Raw genomic sequence first — 21,694 nt, 5'->3', positions numbered from 1 at the left:
ATTTCCCCCAAGTTCCTGTATCTTGTCACTGAAATCCACTAGTCCTCAGTTTATTTGCAGAATAATGAAGGCTGGCAAGTTTAAAGGTAAAACTCACTAGCGATTTCTATCTGATGTTCTTAAGTACTCAGAATATAAGCCAATGGTTAATCCAGTGCACATAAATTTGAAATGGGATACTTAAATGAAACCTTGCAAAGCATATGCTTTGGTGAGTGTTTACATTGTTACAATACTTGAAGTTTTCTCCTTTGCTATTCCTGCTCATTCTTACAGGATTGATTTATTTGAATTGCAAGAGACAGGTTGGCCAATCTAATAAAACTTCTGAAAATTAACTCCCCGCCCCATCAGCCTGTCTTTGTTGCCTAAGTGCTTCGGAATAGCCAGGGAAACCAATTCATTGTGCACATAGGAAAATCTGTTTACACCATGAACCTATTTTCTTATGTGAGGCCAACTGCTGGCAAACTCAAAACTGAAAATATTGGCAAAAGCAAAAATGCACACAAACATGGAAAGACTTAAATAAAAGCATGCACGGCAGATGGTGGAGACCAACAGTTGATTGTCACTGCCTGCTAGCCCCACTGTACAGTCTTTGAATTGTGGCGGTAACACAATTTTGCCACGGTTTTTTAAGAAATTATGTTGACTCTTAAGCTCTGATTCATGCTTTGCTTAAATCAACTGCAGGAGAGATGACATGCTAATTGTACTCTTGAATTTTTTACACTATGAGTGTTAAGCACAGACACATTTTTGCCAAAGAAGTCTAAATGTATATCATTTGACACTGTGACAGATTAATACTCAGGCACTAGAAAGGCAGTGCAATTACACAGCTTTAAATATGACCTAGTTCTTCCTGTCTACCGGACAGTAAGGAGTCACAGTGCACTCTCCCTTAATAAAGACTCATTTGCCATTTGGCTCACTTAAGTAAATCAAAATCTATCAGTGGACTTACATGGGGTATGAAAATCTCATCACAATCGCGTGCGTCTAATGCTAGAAAATTGTAATCTAAGGTATTAGTTGCCAATTCAGAATATTGCAAGGTCAGAACTGTATTTACAGTAGACTTCCTAAAATGCCTATTGAGCATGTAAATGACTCTTGCATTTTGAGTTGTCTGAATTATTTTTTAATGAAAAACTAGTCTCTGAAGTCCAACTTTAAATAACAGCTAAAAGTAAATTTTCAAATGCAGGTACCATCATGCCCATATTAAAATTGTATGAGATTGTTATGAATGACATAATTGCATATAATTTATTGTCAACTGTCCAATATTCTAAACATTGTATTGCACATGATCTATCTATTCTCCCTCTGTTCTCTCTCTCTCTCTCTCTCTCTCTCTCTCTCTCTCTCTCTCTCTCTCTCTCTCTCCCTCTCTGTCTGTATATATGTGTGTGTGTGTGTATGTGTGTTTGTGTGTGCTTGTGTGTGTCTGTGTGTATGTGTGTGTCTGTATTTGTGTGTGTCTGCGTGATTGTGTTTGTGTGTGTGATGCAAAGGATAGAACTTAACACTGTACAGGGCAAGAAAGCATTTTACAATTGAGCCATACATAAGACTTGAGGTTATTTAAATGACAAAAACTAGAAAGACTGGGCTTTTCCATATACATATATATGAGTATATGAAAAATGGAAGTAAAATCATTACCAAACAGCATAAACTTTATCTAAAGCTGATTATAAATATTTCAATGTATTTAAGCCAAATCTTTATGGGTTATGATGTTCAGATTGAAAAACATAGATTCAAAATACGTCTGTGATTCATCAAGTTGTTCCCACAGAGCAAATGCAGCTCATCAAAAAGAATAGATCTGGTACATCACTCATAATACACTGTGCTAAAATTCAAAACAGTGTTTAAGTTCATAGTAAATTCAGTTTTGCTGGTTTATTCTTCAAAGAAATGCACAGCTGTCAATCAGAATTCTTGATGTCCCTGAGATATAGGTACTAAAGAGCTAGTACCTGCAATCTATGTAACAAATGAGTTCATACATAAGGGTAGCATTGAGATCACAGATAGGATTTTCTAATTAGACTTTCTCCTAAAGGTGTCCCCTACCTTTGCCACTGATAGTCCCTACCCCTTGGTTGAGTGCCAAAACTAAACTGTACGGTTTAAAATACATCTGTTGATATTTCCAGTGTCTTAGTTTCTATTCCTGCACAAAACATCATGACCAATCAGCAAGTTGGGGAGGAAAGGGTTTATTCAGCTTACACATCCACATTGCTGTTCATCACCAAAGGAAGTCAGGACTGGAACTCAAGCAGGTCAGGAAGCAGGAGCTGATGCAGAGGCCATGGAGGGATGTTACTTACTGGCTTGCTCCCATGGCTTGATCAGCCTGCTTTCTTATAGAACCCAGGTCTACCAGCCCAGGGATGGCATCACCCACAATGTGCTGGACCTTCCCACCCTGATCACTAGTTGAGAAAATGCCTTACAGCTGGATCTCATGGAGGCATTTCCTCAACTGAGGCTCCTTTCTCCGTGCTAACTCCAGCTTGTGTCACATTGACACAAACCCAGCCAGTACACTGTGTTGCTCTTTTGGAGAGAGAAATTCAACCAGGAAGATTATATATAGACATAAAAGAAATTGTTAGGTGTGAGTGAGTGGGAGGAGTTCATCTCAGTCTCCTTACTAAATAGCAAAAGCAACTTCAACTTTACAATATAGCTAATGGCAATGCACCATGATAACAGCCCCTAACATGAAAACCTGTAAGCCTCCTGAAAACATATAACATATAAATTGTCTCCCTTCCGTAGCACTAAGTTCTTTACTTGATGCCTATTAATTATGTAGCTACCCTGATGCTACATATTTCCAATGTCCCATTCTTTCCATAGGAGATTATACCTTACAAATTAATCTTAGTAGATTACAATGCATCGTATTAAATGATATTTTGATGGATTTAAAAACACTGGACCAAGAACAAAAATTAAAGAGTCAGGAGACTTGAAAATAAGATAGCCATGACAAGACTCTGAGGTAGTTCCTTGGGACTCCATTTTAATGCTTGGTGGGAGATAGACATGAGCTAAAAACTGAAGACCCAACACACTAATGTCTTTGGTTCTGGGAGGGCACAGACTGTATAGCGATGACCTTAGTGGATGTGCTTGTCGCAGTGGCAAAGGAGAACACAAATGAAACTAAAGAGATTAAGAACATAGAAGTCAGAACCGAGACCCAGCAGGGGCATCTGCGCTGAGCCTGGAGTAAGGTGAGACTTATGGAAGAAGTGTTAAAACCTAGAGAGGGTCAAACTCTAATTGTTGTTCTTAAACTTCCCAACGTTGCACAAGTTCTATAAATGTCACAAGTACTGGGCCACAGTGCCTGCCTCCCTACAGCTCAGAGGCAACGTGAAATTTATTTTTTCTAATTTTGAGACTCATGTTACCTAATTTTAGAATAGCTTAGTTATCATTGCTAAGAATCCCAGAGACAAATATAACTAAACTGTTAAGAAGGAGAAGACTTCAGGTTTTACCCTTCAAAAGTTAGTTGCTTGTATCTTATTAGACAAAATAAAATAGGACTGTGCTGACTGATCGTTTGAAAATACCATAGGAGCGTTGAATGTTTAAAGGTTCTTAAATAGATACTCGAAAGTTAATATCACATGATTCAAGAACTGTGTCATGAAAGTCAGTTTCTCCCTCTTTTTTATCTAGTGGATAAAATATGGGTAGTCTGTCATTTCTCTAAGAAGAGAAACAATAGTAACATGTACTTAGCTCCTAAAGCCACTATGAAATTTACCACAAAGTTTGAATCTTAAAACTGTGGAAATCAATTCAAATAGAACTAAGTAGGTCAAAACCCTTGCACAAATGTTAGAAGACTGAAATCCATTCCTTTTTCTTTCTCTGGAGTCTTAAGGAAATGATTTCCTTCTTTGTTAGTTCCAGAAGTTCTGCACATTGTGGGTCTATTGCCCCAACTCCCGTCTTCAGTGTCAACACTGGCAGGTGGACTCTTTCTCATATGGTCTTATTCCTCCGACATTAACGTTTCTTCTGTCTCCCACTTTTCTCAGTGGCCCCCTGTAGTTATAATGAGTGCTTGGATAATCCAAAAATTTTGTATCTTTCAGCCTCTCTGATAACCGTTTTAAGGTTTGTTTTTGTTGTTATATTTTGTCAAAACTTATTTCCCATTCGTTATGTGACTCGAACTATTCATAGAATCCAGGACCTTCAATGTCAGCACTCTAGGACGGGATAATTCTTCCTACTGCAGAAGGAGAACCAGATGACATGCACAGCTTAGGAGTGTGGGCTGCAGATATTAGAGGACGAACAGAGCTGGCTCTCTCCCTCTTCATAGGCTTCCAAATGGTGCATCAGTGTATATTAACACTCCCAAAAGAAACAGGAAGTAAATAAAACATTTCAATGAGATACAGCAATCACTTGGAGCAAAGGCATCCAGAGCCGCTTCATTGATTTTCAGCCCTGCCCTTCGCTGCTCACTGAGTCTTGTTAGCTGATCAACAAAGGTCACTTCCTCCTTTTCTCTTTCATGTCCTTGCTGTGCATGCTGAGCTCCTCAACATTTCTGGTCCTAATCCTGAGGGCCATTTGTAGTGTCAACCGATCAACCTATTGACCACAGTCTCAAGGCAGCCCTCTATCCTGCTTTAAAATTCCTCCCGTGAACTTCGTTTCCTCTGGGCCTAGCAGAAGTCCAGTCTTTTAACAGTACTTCTGAACGTGATGTTTACTGGAAACCTTTCTCAGTGGCATAAATCTTTGCCTGCCTCTTCAATCATGACCACTAATGGAATCACTCACAAGCAGCTTGCTTTTCCAGGGGAATTTCTAGCCAGAGAAACCTCTCGGTGTGTTTTGGGAAACAATACAATGAAGAACTCAAAGCAAAGAACTTGAAATTATACATGAAAAATGTTTATGTCAATTAGCACAATTTTATAGTTTTTCAGGATCACTATATTGAAAAGGGAAATAAATCAATACCATGAATTTTGCTCCTTTAGAAAATAAATTAATTGAACAAGTTGAAATTCCTAGATTTGCCCTTGTCCAAAACTAATCTTGCTATATTACAACCCAACTCTGTTTATACCATATCTGTTACCATGATTTATTTCATACATCTGCTAAGAGTGTCTGTGTGGGGGCACCGTGAAACATCTCCAATGCTGCTCTCATTGCTCCTCTACTCAATACAACATAGAAGGCCAAATAATCTTCATTCAGTATTTAACAAAATCACATGTGTGCAGTACCTTCATATCCGATAAAACTTCATATTGCCAAAGATGTTGTTTAACTTCTAACTTCCAAATTAAATATTTTTAATGTGGTTCTATTTCAGTTTTTCTTTTCATAACCTTACTCTTGCAATACAATGTAATATAATATAACATAATATAATATATTGTATTGTTTGGGAAGCAAAAATGATATTCTTACATCCTTTAAGTACAGAACCAAAAGGTATTTTTAGAGCAAGAAAATTTCTATGTACTATAAACTTAAATTTTTAAAAAAAAGTTGATAAATTGTTGGGTAAATATTCTATAGCTTCCTGGCCAGCAATAAACAATTGACTAACCATTAGGCTATAGAACTAATGAGGAAAATAATTATACCAGGCAGATGATATTCACCTAGTTGTCCTACAATTCAGAGATTGTAGGCCATTAGTATAATGTGATTATAAAATGATACTAAAACATCCTCTAGTACCGCCCAAATTACATTTATAGCAAAACTGTAATAATGTAGCCACAATAATAATAATAATGAAATATATTAATTTTCAAATTTTTTATCTAGTCATTATTGATTTTGTTTGAAATATTATATCAAGAATGTATTTTACTCCCCTGGTATAAGTGACTGATGTTCAAGATCCCAATTGAAAGCAAACAATGAATTTTGATATTTGGAAAGAAAACATCTAATAAATATATACCAAACCATTAATTCCCTATTAACACAAAAACTCACAAATTATTGAGCCTTATATATTTGGACATTTAAACAAATTTGCCTAAACTATTAACATAATAAACCTCTTTCTAATTATTATACTTGTTCCAAATACATTTCATCTTTCTGTGCTTTTTAAATGTCTCATTTCTCAGAGACAAGTCAAGTTTCCAGTTTTGTTTTAGAGACTGGGTTCTGAATTGTTAAGATTGTCTTAACATTTAATTCTAATTCCAGTGGTGGGGAAAGTAAGTATGATAATATAACTCCTTTCTCCTATCTGCTATGATGTGGGAAATAAAATGGTGCTCTAATGTGTGTATTCTGAGCTCCACTAAAAACATTACTTAAGTATATATCTAAGTGTCTGAGGGAAGGGAAAACTCTTAGCTTACAGTAGATTAATAAAGTCCATAAACCCTCAGGTAATGAATTCCAATATGAAAGAATCAAAAATATTGCATGGGAAAAAAATCACACACGTTTTTATTAACGTGGAAAAATATACGTAGAAAAAGATGGCCCCAAACTCTGCCCTTCCCCCACCCCGGGAATGCAGAAGCAGGAACTAGTCAAATAAAAGCCCTGGTTCCTTCCTGGGTCTCAGAACTTCAGCTCCTCTGCAGAACTTCTATCTCCTTGCTCTCAGCTTTATCACATAACACTCAATTACCTCTGGTCTGGCCCAGACAAACAGTGGAATCAGGGGAAGCCATATCTGATGTTCATTAACTGCCTGAGCTGTCAGCATAAAGTTTTCTGCTGCCATGCCACTTTCAGGGGCCAACCAGCAGATTCGCATTTGCGAGATTTCAGCAAGAATGCCCGAGAGGTCTGTGCATAGCTTCAGCTGTGTGAAGAGATGCCAAATTCAGAGTGACAGTGGTCTAAACCTTGGGGCAGTAAATGCTTCCTGTAATGCATTCAATTGCCATTTAACAGAGTTTTTAGCCCAAGGTATGAAGAAAAGTTGCTGATGCTTTCAAACCCGTTTAGACATTTTAATATTGTTTAGGCATGAGAGCAGTGAAGGAAAGCACTCCGAGGTGTCACACGGTGAATTCTGTCATTAAAGTAGCTGAGTTTCTGACACTTTGCAAGAGAGCCCATTGTCTGAACGCCTCAATTAAGAGTGATTGTAATCTCATACATTTTTTCTTTGAAATGGTTGTATCTGTGGCGGCCAGATTTTGTCTATGAAGGAGACATGAGTCAAGTCAAAAGCGTTGCTTCTAGATCTCAGGCTGCCATCTGGCAGTTACTATGGCAGCAAGTGCGATCTATGCTCATTATTTATATGACCTAGTGTTGCCTCATCCCAACCCCCAATTCACCCCTCCGACCTTCACCCCTCCTACCGCTAAACAAACCGGTGAGGGCTTCAAATGGCAAAGACTCACTCACTGCCTCTTCTGGTTCTAGCTTAGCATCTCCTGTGTGTTTGCCTGGCTCTCCCAGCAACATTCATCCACGTCATTGGCTAGGGGGAAATAGATCTATTGAGACATCTTTAGTATCCCAATCTCCTTCTTCAGTGGCAATCATCTTCAGAGAGGACAAGCTAGACTTTCTCTTAGATGGTGGTGTCAAAACTCTCAGGCAGTTGAAAATGTAGCAAGACCTTTGATAGACAGGCTGGGTACCACACAGACATCTTTCTGCCACATTCTAGTACCACCATAGTTTCAAGAGATCAAAATAAAAAATTCACATTTATAGCAGAAGCTATCCTGAGACACTTTAAAATGGCATGGGTAGAGCAATTAGAGAAATAGATTGTCTTTATGTTTCATTTGACCTAATAAATGTAATCCATCAAGAAGTCTGTGGGGCTTAGGATGAATGGTCATTTGCTTTATCACTTTGCTTCAAAAGAATAAAACTATTTTAAGATACTTGTCCTATTTTCGTAATCTTGACCATAAATTTAACCTCTGAGTTTTAGATTCATTTGTTTCTAATTTGATAATATTTTAAGTTGGTGGTGATCTCTGTTACGATTGACAAACATAGAAAGATGGCCGGCCTACTAGCAACCTAGTGTTTTGGGTCAGGCTTAAATGCAATAACAGACATTGGGATTGTTCATTCTGTGTTACAAAGAAAACCCCACGTATCTATTAGTACTTCTGCTTTGATCAACTGTGGTGCACAGAGAAGCACTTGTGGGAGCTGATTCTCATGTAGATCCTGCAGGTGAACTGAAGTTGGCAGGCTTGGCAGTACATGCCGTTGCTTGCTAGAGCTACTTTCTAGGCTTTACCTATTTAAATGATTATGACATGAGCTCCTCTAATTGTGAAACTTCAGAGGTATGTGAAGATGCTTTGTAAAAGCAACATTTTTAATATCTGGAACTCATGATTAAAATATTTTTGAAATAGAAAATAATAAGAGGGAAAGGTGTCAACACATACCTTCTGTGGAAAGAAGAAAACACATGTCCCATTCACAGAATTTTATAAGGAATACACAGATACTTGATTTTAAAGACCAAAGTGGAGGATTCTCGTGGATGTTTAAAATTGCAAACACTGAGAAACAATCCATTTATCTCATGCGGTGTGCAAGTTTAGTAATTTGTATATAGAATGAATAAATGATGCACATAGCTCAAAAATAAAGCTACACTAGGAATATTTCAAAGCACAGTATAGCGTAGGCTCTATATGTGAGTGGTAAGAATCAGTTCTGGTCAAAGACTAGAATGCAGTTGCCAGAATTCTAACAAGCATCACCACATATACCAATCCTTCCTCTTGTAAAGCTGTCTTTAATTGTCAGAAGTTGTCCCCTGTGTTTTGCTCAAATAATGATGCCCCAAATGCTGTAGAAGAAAATTCTGGATATACTACAGGTCTTTGTTAATCTGAGTTTTTCTTTCTGTGCCTAAAGATTATACATATTATCTGTCTGTATATTTATGTTAAGGGGATACATTATTGGACAGGAGAGAGCTAGGTGGGAAAGGTTAAGGAGTGGAAGTGGAGGCAGGAGGGGAGGGAGATTCTGAGAGGAACAAATATGCAGGCAGATGTTTCTGTTTCTCTCCGTGCATCTCTTCATAAATAAGATTGTAATGAATGTTTTTGTAAAGGATAGAGCTGTACAAGTTCTTTTGACTTATAAAGGTTGGCTAATTATGTTATGCCTGTTAGATTAGAGTAGTTTGGTGTGTTCTTTGATGTGACTACTGACTGAGTTCAGAAGGTGTACTGGCAGAACGCATGAAGTCAGGCAGAATTGGGAGGTATGTGTCTAAGGCTTGGTGACAACAAACCAAGGGAAAGTGAGTAAAACAGCCAGGGTGGTCGTACCCACCCAGGACAGAAGCAGCAAAAAGGAGGTAGCTGTGGGTTCTTAGAGGGAGCCTGGAGCGCCAAGTGGTGTGGGGACTGAATGTGCATGCTGGGCTCCACACTAGAGTGGCGTCCTCAGGGTGAGACCACGGGGGCTGATAAAAGGTTAAACCATCCTTTTAATATTTACTGCAATATCTGTCTTTCTTTTTAGTTTTATTGTTATTGTTGTTGGTGGTGTTTGTATTTTATGATATTGGGTTTCTCTGTGCATCCTTGGCTGTCATGACACTTGCTCTGTAGAACAGGCTGGCTTTGATCTCAAAGCGATCTTTAGGACTCTGCCTCCTGAGTGCTGGGATTAATGGTGTGTGCTATTGAGCCTATTTTAGATTTTTCAAAATTAAAACTTTGCATCATATTCTCTTTTTCCTTTCTCCAGCTCTTCCAGTGCACCCCATAATTCTCCCTCAAAATCAAGTCCTCCACCTCCTTAATTCTTATTACATATATGTTTCTTTGTATATGCACACACACATATATTTACACATATATGTCTCTCTCTCTATCTCTCTTTCTGTGTACGTGTGTGTGTGTGTGTTTGTGTGTGTGTGTGTCTGCTCTGTCTGTCTAATGTTACTGCTCTTTTTATTATTTCAGGGCCGATCAATTGGTATTTTGTAAATACTCTGGTGGCTCTTCCATGGGGAAGAGTAGTTCTGTTCTCAGTATTAGTTAAGTCTAGCTTTTGTCTAGGTTTCGGTCCCATGAGATTTGCTCCATCCTGTTAACTTCTCCATTGGTTTCTATCATTCTTGTAGAGTTTAATAAAGCAGCATCTTTCACATTTGCCTCTCATCCTTACATCTTCTTTCCCTTCTAAGAATTAAGATGCTTAGAGACAGAACTTGACCTTTTAAATTAGAGTTTGACTTTTGCTAGCATAATAAGTTCACATATTCTCATGACTGAGCCAATCTTTTTACTAGGTGGTAAAATGTATGGTTTTGTGGCATAATTTTCTGTGTTGTTTAGATATGTTTGCTTCCTCCAGACTCCACCTTTCTCTTAGGGGCTTGAGGAACAGTAATTGACCTCTCAGTTACTCCACTATTTTTAGAAAGGAACAATGTGATATGGAGAAACCATAAAATGATCAAGAGAACTTGGACCTCAGCTTGACCACAAGCTTGACCCCCTGTTGAGTCTGTCCCCCTTGGCCTTCAGTTGAGGCAAGAAGGAAATGAGCAGACTGTAGGAAGTTCACATGGATTCTCGCGACTCTGCAATTTCTTGTATTATAATGGCCTGTAACCATGCTTCTGAGCAAGAAGTCAATTTTCTATCTAGGAAAAGATTTAGCTCTCCAAACCATTGTAATCTTTCTAGGAAATTGCCTAGTTTCTTTAGAATGAAGAGTTACCTGAGAAATGTTAAATAGGAAAGGATCTACTGAATAGCATTTCCACATCAGTTGTTCTTAATATTTTATATGCTACTTTATATATATATACATATATATATATGACAGCTTACAAGATAAAGGCACTTGCCACTAAGGTTGAAGTTCCCAGTTTGATTCCTGAGATCCACGTCATAAGGAGACCTAACTCCTCTGTTGTTCTCTACTATGAACATACGGCCCATAGTTTCTGCTAAAATGTATACACATTAAAGTATACACATTCACAAAAAATGAATAAATATAGGGAAAAAACTTGGGAGATTATAAAATTTTAAAGGACCCATAAAATGTTGGTTAAAAATCACTTTAGAGAATATTATATTTCCAAATAGAAAAGTTTATGTTACTATTAATATGCTCCATGCTAACTAGATTTGTAGTAGCTGTTTTCTTTCTTTACTCTCTTCAATGTAATGTGTATAATACTGCACTAAAATATAATCACCTTCATAAATTACTTATTAACATATATTAATCATTAGATATTTAATTAATAGATAATTAGAAGACTGAAAGGAGGTAGTGGACATAAAATGATTAAGCCCTTTATAATTATGCATGGGACATTGTTTAAAAGTCTGTTTTTTATGGAAGAGAGAATTATGCTTAATGGTCTTTAATATTCTCACAAAACTTATAATGATAACAATAATAATAATAATAATAATAATAATAGTATATGCCTGCATAATTGAAATAAAAACATATTCACAGAGAACTATTACTCCACTCACTTATCCGTTCCCTCAATAAATTGCATCATAATAAAAATTGCATGTGTTAATCACTGGCATTGCTTTTGAAGATTTATTTCAGTCATCAGGATGGGATGTTCTGATTGCTCCTGATGACTCTCTTATAGTCGTCCTTGATTATTTTCTAAATTTGATGACAAACACTGCAATATGTCTCAGCCAATTAGGCTTGTCAACTTCCACTGTGGTCCCCAATCATGTGCTTGACTTTAGAAATGACAGGAGGTCCTTATTAAAAGTCATTATGCTTTTGGGATAGAGATGTGGCAGCTTGTAAATAGACCATGGCAAAAAGGAAGAAAACAAAGATGCAATGCTGTTCATTAGAAGGTTTAAGGGGAAAGAAGTTTTGGGGAGGAAAGACTGTGGGCTGTGATTTAAGAGCAGAGGGAAGAGACTGAATAATTCCGGTATCATTGATTAGAAAGTGAACCAAATTTAAGTGAACAATCTCCTTGTAACCACATGTGGTTCTTACAAACATTTTACAGACTTGATAGGAAAAGAAAGTTCCAGATACTAAGAATTTCAGATACTAAGGCTCCCAGGGCCCAATGGGGATGACAGTAGTCGAAATATTCAACAGCAGGGAAGGCAGAACCTGAAGAGACTGCCGCCAGTAGATCCGGTGGAGGGACGGCAGTACCCATCCATCTCAACTATTTTAACCTACAATTGTCCATGTGGAAAGGAAATGCAGGGACAAACATGGAACAGAGGGTAAAGGAAAGGCCATTCAGAGACTGCCCCACCATGGGATCCATTTCATCCTCAGACACCAAACCTAGGCACTGTAACTGATGTCAATGTGCGTTTGCAGACAGAAGCCTGGGATGTCTGTCCTCTGAGAGGCTCTGCCAGCACCTGACTAAGGCAGATGCAGATTCTCACAGCCAGTCATTGGACTGAGCCGGGGACCTGAGTGTGGAGAAGGGCTGAAGGAGCTAAAGAAGCTGAAGGGGCTGAAAGAGACTGCAACCCTGTAGGTAGAAAAACAGTATCAATTAACTGGATCTCTCAGAGCTCCCAGGAACTCAACCACCAAGCAAAGACTGTACATGGGCCTGTCCATGGCTCCCGCTACTGTGTAGAGAGGATGGCTTCATCTGGTATCAGTGGGAGGAGAGACTCCTGGTCCTGTGAGGGCTTGATGACCCAGAGAAGGGGGATGCTAGAGGGGTGAAGCAGGAGTGGGTGAGTGAATGAAGGAGCACCCCCTTAGAGGCAAAGGTGAAGGGGTGGGGTGGGGGGTTCGTGGAGGAGAGACCAGGAAGGTGCTAACATTTAAAATATAAACAAATAAGATGATTAATACTATTTTTTAAAAAGAGTGAAACATAGAACTGATCATATGCCCCACATTTTCAAGGTATTTTCCTTCAAAGTATGTATGTCAGTCAAGATTATTACAAGAATAACATTTAAAAGAAGATGCTGGAGGCTTTTCTTAAAGGAATCATGCAGAAAGTTATTCGGCTCTAAAAATAATGTGTGTGTGTGTGTGTGCGTGTGCATGCCTGTGCATGTATGAGTATGTATTTAGGGGAGGTGGTACCCTCTGTATCTTTGTGTGCATTTGTGTGGAATTAGTAGAAACAAGCTAGAAGAAAGCACACACACACACACACACACACACACACATATACATGTGTGTGTATGTATGTATGTATATTTCCTAGAACAGGAATTATAGCTGTTTGTGAACTGCTGTGTAGATGTACAATCAGAGACCCAGTCAATAAGAGTAGCCAGTGCTCTCAACTGCTACAATAATTTACCTGGACCACTCCCCGCGTCATGTTCATGACATTTGACTGTCAACGCTAAATGCTTGTTCATCCACAAGTCCAGTAGTAGTGTGAAAATCTACAATGAATAATTACATATTTCAATAATCTGTAAAGGGAGAAGGGGGTTAAACAAATGATTGTGGAGGGTTTATTTATGACATTTAGCAAAATCCAACTTAAACAATACTGGGACTCATGTAATAGCTCTCTCGTTTTGAAGCTAAGCCACTTTAGATGATATATATAGAATGTATTATTTATGAGTATACGTGTAGTGTAGGCATCAGAATTGCTTTACTTTCAAGTCCTAAGTTGTAGTAATTTGATACTCATATATTTATTGGGATTACAACTTATTGTGTCTTTATCAGTAGCATATTAAACTATAAAATACATTAAATGAAACCCTACAGGTTATTGGTTTAGAATCTGCTGTGGTAGTAGAGCAAGCCTCTGTCTTTCCCTCTCTAAAAATTAGCAAAAGCTAGTAAAAAAATTTTTACTTCTCAAAAAGTTTGTAATTACATATCATCATTTCATTCATGACTAGCAGTCATTCTTGACTGCAGTATTTAATCTAGATCCGGAAGAACTCTGAGGAAATGACTTAGCTTGTTGGAAATGGAATACATTTTCCCATTCCTTTGATAAACAACATTAATTAGAAACTTAACTGGCCTCACTCAATACATTATATCTCAGATTCCCACTCAGCAAGCACATTTGTGAATGCACTTCCATGTGACACACAGGCACTGTCTTAGTGCACACATTAGGTCACCTGTCACAGTGATCAAGGGTGGAGGGTGGGTGGGGTGAAACGCTAGGCGCCATTGTGAATGTGCTCAGATCTTTAACTTGCTTGTGTGTTTTCATATGTTATACCTTTGTGCTGTAACTGTAGAATCTACTTCTCCCTCACATCTTAAGATGTATTTTAAATATAAGGTTCTGCCTATTTGCGTATCCATGAATAATGCATGAGCGAATGTAGTCCAATTGGCAACAACACACTATCTATGGGGTAACATATAGATACAGAAAGTTACCCGTTTGGATTTAATAATTTTTCTTGTCTAGATGGAAAATTTATATCCATTGAGATATGCATATACATTTAAACATTTGAAAGTCTCTTCAGTGCTCTGCAATACACCAAATGAGTGTATAATGGGTACTTTTGCATACCCAAGTTACCATTTTTCCATTTCTATCTTCTGTAGTTTCTACTTTTGCACAACCTTATCTTTACTATACATGGGAAGTGATGGGTGCCGGGCTCACATGTGTCGGGAAAGCCTGTTGCTGCGTGGCCAACACTGATGACTTCTTCTTGAATTTCAGATTCAAGGCCTCTTCCGGATGTAGCGCTGACTGGCAAGTGCACCCGTGAGTGTGACGAGTATGGCCATTCAGACTCCTGCTGGATGCCGGTGCGCACTTCCCCAGAGAGGAAGAAGAGCCAGCCCAAACTCTCCACTTTCATGCCTGTTGATGAACGAGGAAGCCAGGAAAAGTTGGCCAATGGCGAGGCCGCCATCATGGGTGACCGCAACAGAAACCTCCTGAACAAAAAGTTGACCTCATCCTATGAGACCTTCAGTGCAGCTAGTTTCAGCAAGAGTGAGGAAGCCCACCCTGAGGATATCCCTTTAACAAAAACAGGGGAATACAAGCCATCTCCCGTCAGCACTCTCACTAGAAGAGAAGTGTATCTGTAGGTTGTCAAGGAGCAACGGCAAGTTCTTTCCGTGTGCGGGGAGAGCTAGGGGCAAACACACGACTAAGTGAAACCATTTAATCACAAAGAGGGGGCTACCAAAGAGACAAAGCTTTGCCTGCCACTTCTGCCTCCAAATCAGGCCTCTAGTGTTACTGTTTGCCTGATGACCCTGTACAAAGTAGAGCCCATTCTTGTCACTTGCATGTCTGCACCCTTTACTGATCCCCAACACCCACCCTCTTTCCCCTCCCCCTCCTCAAACCCAAATAACAACAACAAAAAGATGGTTGCAAGTTCTTTTCATGGTAACAAGTCTCATTAGCAGAACATAATACACTCTCATTATCCCTAATCTGAAGCATGATTTTGGTCACTTTGATTTGCTTGAGTGTCATCTGGCTTGTTAATAAAAGAAGGATCTGTAAAAATATACTACAGACTATCAATGCTTTATTATTGTTCAAGTCAGCCCATTGGAAGTGATACAATCCCTTTAATGGTATGGTCATTATTTACCGGGAACCCTTTGAAAAAGACATTTAGGATGACAATGGCTTTAACCTTCTAACATACAAACAAAGTGCAAATTAAAACTCAGTAGAAGAATGAAGTTCCAAACAGCCCTCCAATGTTATTTTCAGTTCAAAGGCATCAACTTCTGTTCCATAAATTCACATAATATACACACCCAATCTTGACAATACAGTTACATGAATTATAATTTGTAAAAGTGTGTTTTGGAATAGAATCACTCATGAATGAACTTGAACTATTATGTCATTATGAGGCCAAAGATCACATGGCAGATCAGGGAAATAATAAAATTGATTTGGTCCTGACATAGAAATCACTAAACAGAAGGAATTGAGCCCATACACACACAGAAACACTCAGATGTTAGTTGGTTTTATATTAACTTTTCTTCCAGAAAGTCTTCTTTTTAAAATGAACTTTAGTTAAATGCTCAGAAAATGAAAGAACTAATAAGGCACATGTGTTGTCTTATAATAAGCAACAGATCAAAGCCCAAATCTACTCTCATGTGTTACTGTCAGGGAAGAATCTACATTTTAATGTCATATTGATGCATAGTAAAATACAAAAAGACACATTGGAATGTGATTTCATGAGGTGTCCTACTGTCATTTCAGATCCCAGCTGTTCTTGGTGATCTTACCATGTCTAATTATAATTTCACTTTTCACTTGGTCAGAACACAATGATTTCAAATTCTGTGTGATATAGAAACATTTGGATACTCAAACATTCAAACAACATGACACTTTTTTAATTGAGATACCATTAACATGATTTGACTATTCTTCAATGTGCGTCTTATACAATCTCTGAACATGAAAGAGTGAGTTCTGGAAAATATTTTATTTAACACAATATACACATCTTGAAATTGGAAATGTATAGTTTTTCAAAGAGATATGGAATATGAGATTTTGAATGCTTTGCTCTATGCAAGATGACTTAAGAAAACTGAAATTTGAGCTGGGACATTCAGAAGAAAGTGACAATCCATGAACAAAATAGGGGATAACAGGTAACGACAGCAAGCGTCCTCATCACTGAATGCTAGTTACTTGGTTAAACCACAGCCTTGATGGTTTTCTACAAAACAGTAGAGACACTGTAGCTTTGGGCAGTTTCATGCTTTGCAGATTTTCTTAGACTCTAAGGTGAAGAAACCTAGACTATAGGTTGATAATTCACTGTAGGTCATCAAAATACTTATCTTTGAGGAACATTTCTCTGGTGGGTCTTTTGGGGTCATTTCCTTATGCTCTTTCTTAAAGTGGAATTTTCATTCTGATGTTAGTTTATGTATAATAGGTAGGATGAGAAAAAGATGTAATTGATATAAAAACATTGGACTAAAATACCGATAATTGAACATGCTTATGTTTGGTTATTATTTACACTATGGAAAGATGAAATTTTAGAACTTTGTTAGGAAACTGCATTCAAGCAGTTCTGCCTTGTATAATCTGTAAGTACCTAGTAAGATGAAATACTTCTAAAGATACTTATGAAAATGTATACATATTTTTCTTGCACGTTACAAAGGAAATAATTGCATAACACTGATGTTCAACACTTTTTTATATGCATATTTTCTTTCTTTCATGGGACACTTGAAGCCACTAGATAGCTCATTTCACCCTTCAAATCCTTTGGTTGTCTATAAAGCTAATGCAGGTCACACTGGACCTTCAGATTTATTCAATCCACATTCCAAGATGATGTTTGCACCATATGCCAGACAGTCATGTTATTGTCCTTTAACGTGTGAACCTCTCTTTAGAACTAAAATGGATGTGAAAGAATAAAATTCAGTGTACTGTAAGTATTCAAAGTAATTCTAGTAGAATTAGTTATCATAACATGTTTATTATATAATGAGCTGGCATGACACAGAAATATATTTTGTGTTTGTATGACTTTTATTTTAACTGGGTTAAATCCGGTGCCACTCCATATATAGAGTGCTTTTGAAAAAAATAGAAAAACAAAAAAATAAATAAATGAGTGAATGCAAAATAAGCAACTGTGCCTTTTATACCTCTTGTTATGGTAAACAGACAAGCAAACACATGAATGGTAGTTGGGTTTGAATAATGAGGGGAAATGGGCTATTCCCAACTTTTTTGATCCTGTATATTTATCCATGTTTATTTTCTGAGAATAAATAATATATTAAAACTTTGCCTTCTGACAAACTCAGATAATGGACCAGTCTTAAATATTGTTCATTCATAAGATAAGAGTCAGGTATTAATATGGGGCTGTTTAAATCTCACTGGACAGAGAAACCATTGGTTAAAGAACCACACAGGGAAATGCTATCAGGGGTGAAATCAGTGCAGTTTTTGCAAGGTAGAATATTGATTAGGTCTTTTTTATAATTTTTTTCTCTTTTAAGATGGTCTTGCCTTTTTGGTTGTGCAGTACATAAATTCTCTTTGTTTTCTGTACACAGACTCTCAAGTGGACATCAGCATGACAATACATTAGGACACACTTACAAATTGAATAACTGTACAAATGTATGTGTATTTAAATGTCCGTAGCATCTGTCTAAAATTGACTGCTCTGTTTAAATCTAGAGAGAGCATTGTCTGTTCTTTCTTTTTTTCTTTTTCTTTCTTTCTTTCTTTCTTTCTTTCTTTCTTTCTTTCTTTCTTTCTTTCTTAAACTGGCCTGTTGACTGAGTTTCAGAAAAAAAGGGGGGCATTATTTTTGTGAGAGAAAGAACTAAGGTGGTACACATGATGTTTGCCTGAAAGGCTACCCTGGGAGGCTGGGTTAGGGGAAAATACAAGGGGGATATACACAGGCCAGAAAGAAACTGCCAGGAATCAAACAGCCATCTTAGAACAGTTATGAGCAACTGTAAGACCTAGGACATTTCAAACGATAAGTGATATCAGTAGTAAATAAATAGCTGTCTCCTTATAGTAATAAATGGAGGAGCAAAGTTCATCAGGGACCTGATAAAGCTTGCTAGTTGTGATCCAGCCGTGGTGTATGAGACATCTTTCATCCAACTACCTAGGGTTTACTTTCAGACGACTTTCCCTACATTTTAAAGCACTTGCATTCCGTGTGGTACGATCTGTTTGTAATGTTAACCATTGACTATTGCTCTGCTCCCTGGATGTTGATAGTGAAGCAGAGAACAATTAATCATCATTGAATATGTCACTATGCACGCGACTTTGCTAAACATGGCGAAATGTATTAAACACTTGTCCAACTATTTATGAAATACTTTACATAATTTAATTTGCTTTTGTACAGTTTTATGTAAATAAATTGCTTGTCATTTTTGTCTTTACAAAATTAAAATATAACATGATCAAATGGTCTCACACTTGTGCGTGTCTCTGTCGACAATGACTTCTGTTTTGACAAGAAAGAAAGTGACTGAGTGCCCTGTATCATTTTGATTTAATATGCCTTGCTTTCTGCTAGGTTTTGGTGCACCAAGGCAAATAAAGAGATGGTAACCCAAGTGAAGCATGTGTTGGGGGGTCTCTGTAAGGGTCAGAGAGGGAAACAAAGAGGAGCAAATGAAAACTCAGTTCAGATTCACAGTGTCTACCTGGACCAAACTTTTTAGAGTATGACGCCACATGATTTATTCCCATCACATTTAAAAATAGTGTAAATTGCAAGAAAGTTTTCTGGAGTGCTACAATCCCCAGTACACATGGAAATGTAATTATACCAAAAATTAACTCCAGGGTACTTGTCATTTCTTCCAAGAAGATGGGTTCTAGAGATAAGCTATCTGAACTAGCTTCAAGACCTTAGGAAGAATCTGTTCTGGTCTATATCATGCAGATATCATAGAGGCCATTTGGGCTTTTAGCCACCTCTGGTACTGTTTGCGAGAGCTAGGAAGCCACTATCTGTAAAAGTCATTTAGATTTCTAGCGACATCTTGTCCTATTTATAGGAGTTTGATATAACCTAGCCCAAGTAGCAGACCACCAGGCAATTAATCACTTCCAATTCCCAGCTGTCTGGATAGAAGAAGGGATTTTAGTTTCATTCCTTTGAGAAGACAATCATATGTGCTTAACATCCCTGGCTTTCCTGGGGATCTGTGTGCTACCACGTGCATGATTGGGATATTACATTTTCTTCATAGTAGAATGGAACTCATATTCTTCAATCAAAATATTTTTGGGCCACTGACACAGCGCCTTAAAGCCTCATACTATACACAAAACATATTTTTAAAAGACATTTAAACAGGATGTTTCCCTCCATTGGTACTTATAAAAATTTCACACTTAAGATCAAATTAGCTCTAATTCATAACATATCTTATATAGGATTTATTAGAATCATTTATTATTGTTTATTATTTTCCCTCTCTTGGGACTTACAAAAGTATCACTTAAGATCAAATTATCCCCAAGTCATAATATATCATATATGGGATGATTGACATCCTTTACTACTGTGGGTTTGTGCTTTGGGGAAATCAAACTTAGGATGTAATACATTATGTTATTCCACAGATATACATTCTCAGACCACAAAATTCTTGATATTCACGCCAAGTCAAAGACAATTAGAAAGCTTTTGCAAATTTAAAGTATACATCATGTGAGGTATAGGAAAACAGTTTAAGAATAGAAATAACATCTATAATTTTGCTTTTCTTTGGCTGAGTATTCTTTACCTATTAAATATCTTTAAATTGTTTTTCATCCTCTGTGTTCTGTTTGTTTTTGTTTGCATTTGCTTGAAAATCATATTCCTAACAATAAGAATTCTACTTTATCATGAACTTTATATGTGTCCAAACAACGGACTTCTCCAATCCCAAATCACTGCCTTTCTTCCCACCCTGAGGCTTGAGGGACTATTTTCTGGGCGCACACAGTAACATGTTGTGTGGGGCATTATGCCACCTTACCACAGCCTGAAGGGTTGTTTCCTTCTCTTTACCCATTTTGAAAATTCCAGCTTTCTATTTTCTCTGTTTTAGTGGGATTACATATACTTTTTCAAGTCAATGATATCCTAGTAATTTGAATTTTATTGGCAATCTTCCTCCTGTAAATAAGGAAATTGGATGAAGTATGATGAAGAAATCTACTTTAGGATGTAATGGAGGAAGCAATGACATGTTAATCCATCTGACTTTCTGTTGCTCTAAGAGTAGAACCAAATATCAATACAGCTTATAAAAAACAAACCACCATGTACCTTTAAATACTAAACTTATTACTTGAAAAGTTTATGACTTGACCATGAAGTCATAGCCTCATGATAAAATTATTTTAAAACAAAACAACATCCATTAGATATACAGTGAAGTGCTCAAGAAAATATATGAACACAGAAGTCAACACAAGCGATCTGGTGGGCCTGAGTGGATGGGTTAGTAATAGTGATAGTGATAATAATGATAGTAATAGTAATAGTGATAGTCGTAGTAAAATTAATATATTAAATATCCCTTACAACCTTTGCAGGAACACACAGATAGGTTCCACAGAATATACTTTAGTTGTAAGAATGTCTGGCCTTCTCAGACATTTGCACACACACACACACACACACACACACACACACACACAATCTGAATTAAAAAAATGCTTAATAGTGTTGGTAGGAAGCATAAGAGTAGATTTTCCACTGCCATTTTGAAAGTTAGCACTTAGATGTGTTTACAGGTCCTTGTGTTGACAGTGTATATTACAGTTTGCAAAGTGTTTTTGTAGGATTTGTTTAAACATTCTAGAATTTGAACATATTATTTGGGTCATATAGGGAGGTGGATTTTATGGTCATTAAGCTCTTTAAAAATTATAATAAAAATGTAAACACATATTTTTGCCCAAATTGGTATATCCATCCTTCTAAGGACTCATGTAGCTATCAAGACACTTTTTACCTGATATTATACACTGAGAAGAAAAGAACCTTCACATTCCCCTAAGTATTATAGTCCACACATAGTACAGGAATTTGGATAGTGGGACACTAAGTATGCAAATGGCCAGGATTCTTTTTATTTGTTTTGTTTTGGAGACCAGGATTCTCTTTGTAACCTTTGCTAATCTGGACTCACTCTGTAGCTCAAACTGACCTTAAACTCACAGAGATCCACCTGCCTCTGCCTC

At 37.3% G+C, this 21,694-nt stretch overlaps 1 protein-coding gene across 2 annotated transcripts in view; it reads left to right on the top strand.

Moving 5' to 3' along the window:
* The window catches only part of PCDH7 (protocadherin 7), a gene marked incomplete at both ends in the record, with an annotated part of 391,176 nt that extends 376,140 nt beyond the window's left edge, over positions 1-15,036 (top strand). For both annotated transcript variants that reach the window (XM_080930198.1, XM_080930197.1), the window contains one exon: positions 14,660-15,036. In XM_080930198.1, the coding sequence (XP_080786324.1) occupies positions 14,660-15,036 (377 nt within the window). The remainder of the gene's footprint in view (positions 1-14,659) is intronic.
* Between the last annotated feature and the right edge of the window lie 6,658 nt (positions 15,037-21,694).

Source organism: Micromys minutus, assembly GCF_963924665.1.
Source record: "Micromys minutus genome assembly, chromosome: 1".
NCBI lineage: Eukaryota > Metazoa > Chordata > Mammalia > Rodentia > Muridae > Micromys > Micromys minutus.
Note: the sequence above shows the minus strand (reverse complement) of the source record. Positions and strands in the feature narration are given on the sequence as shown.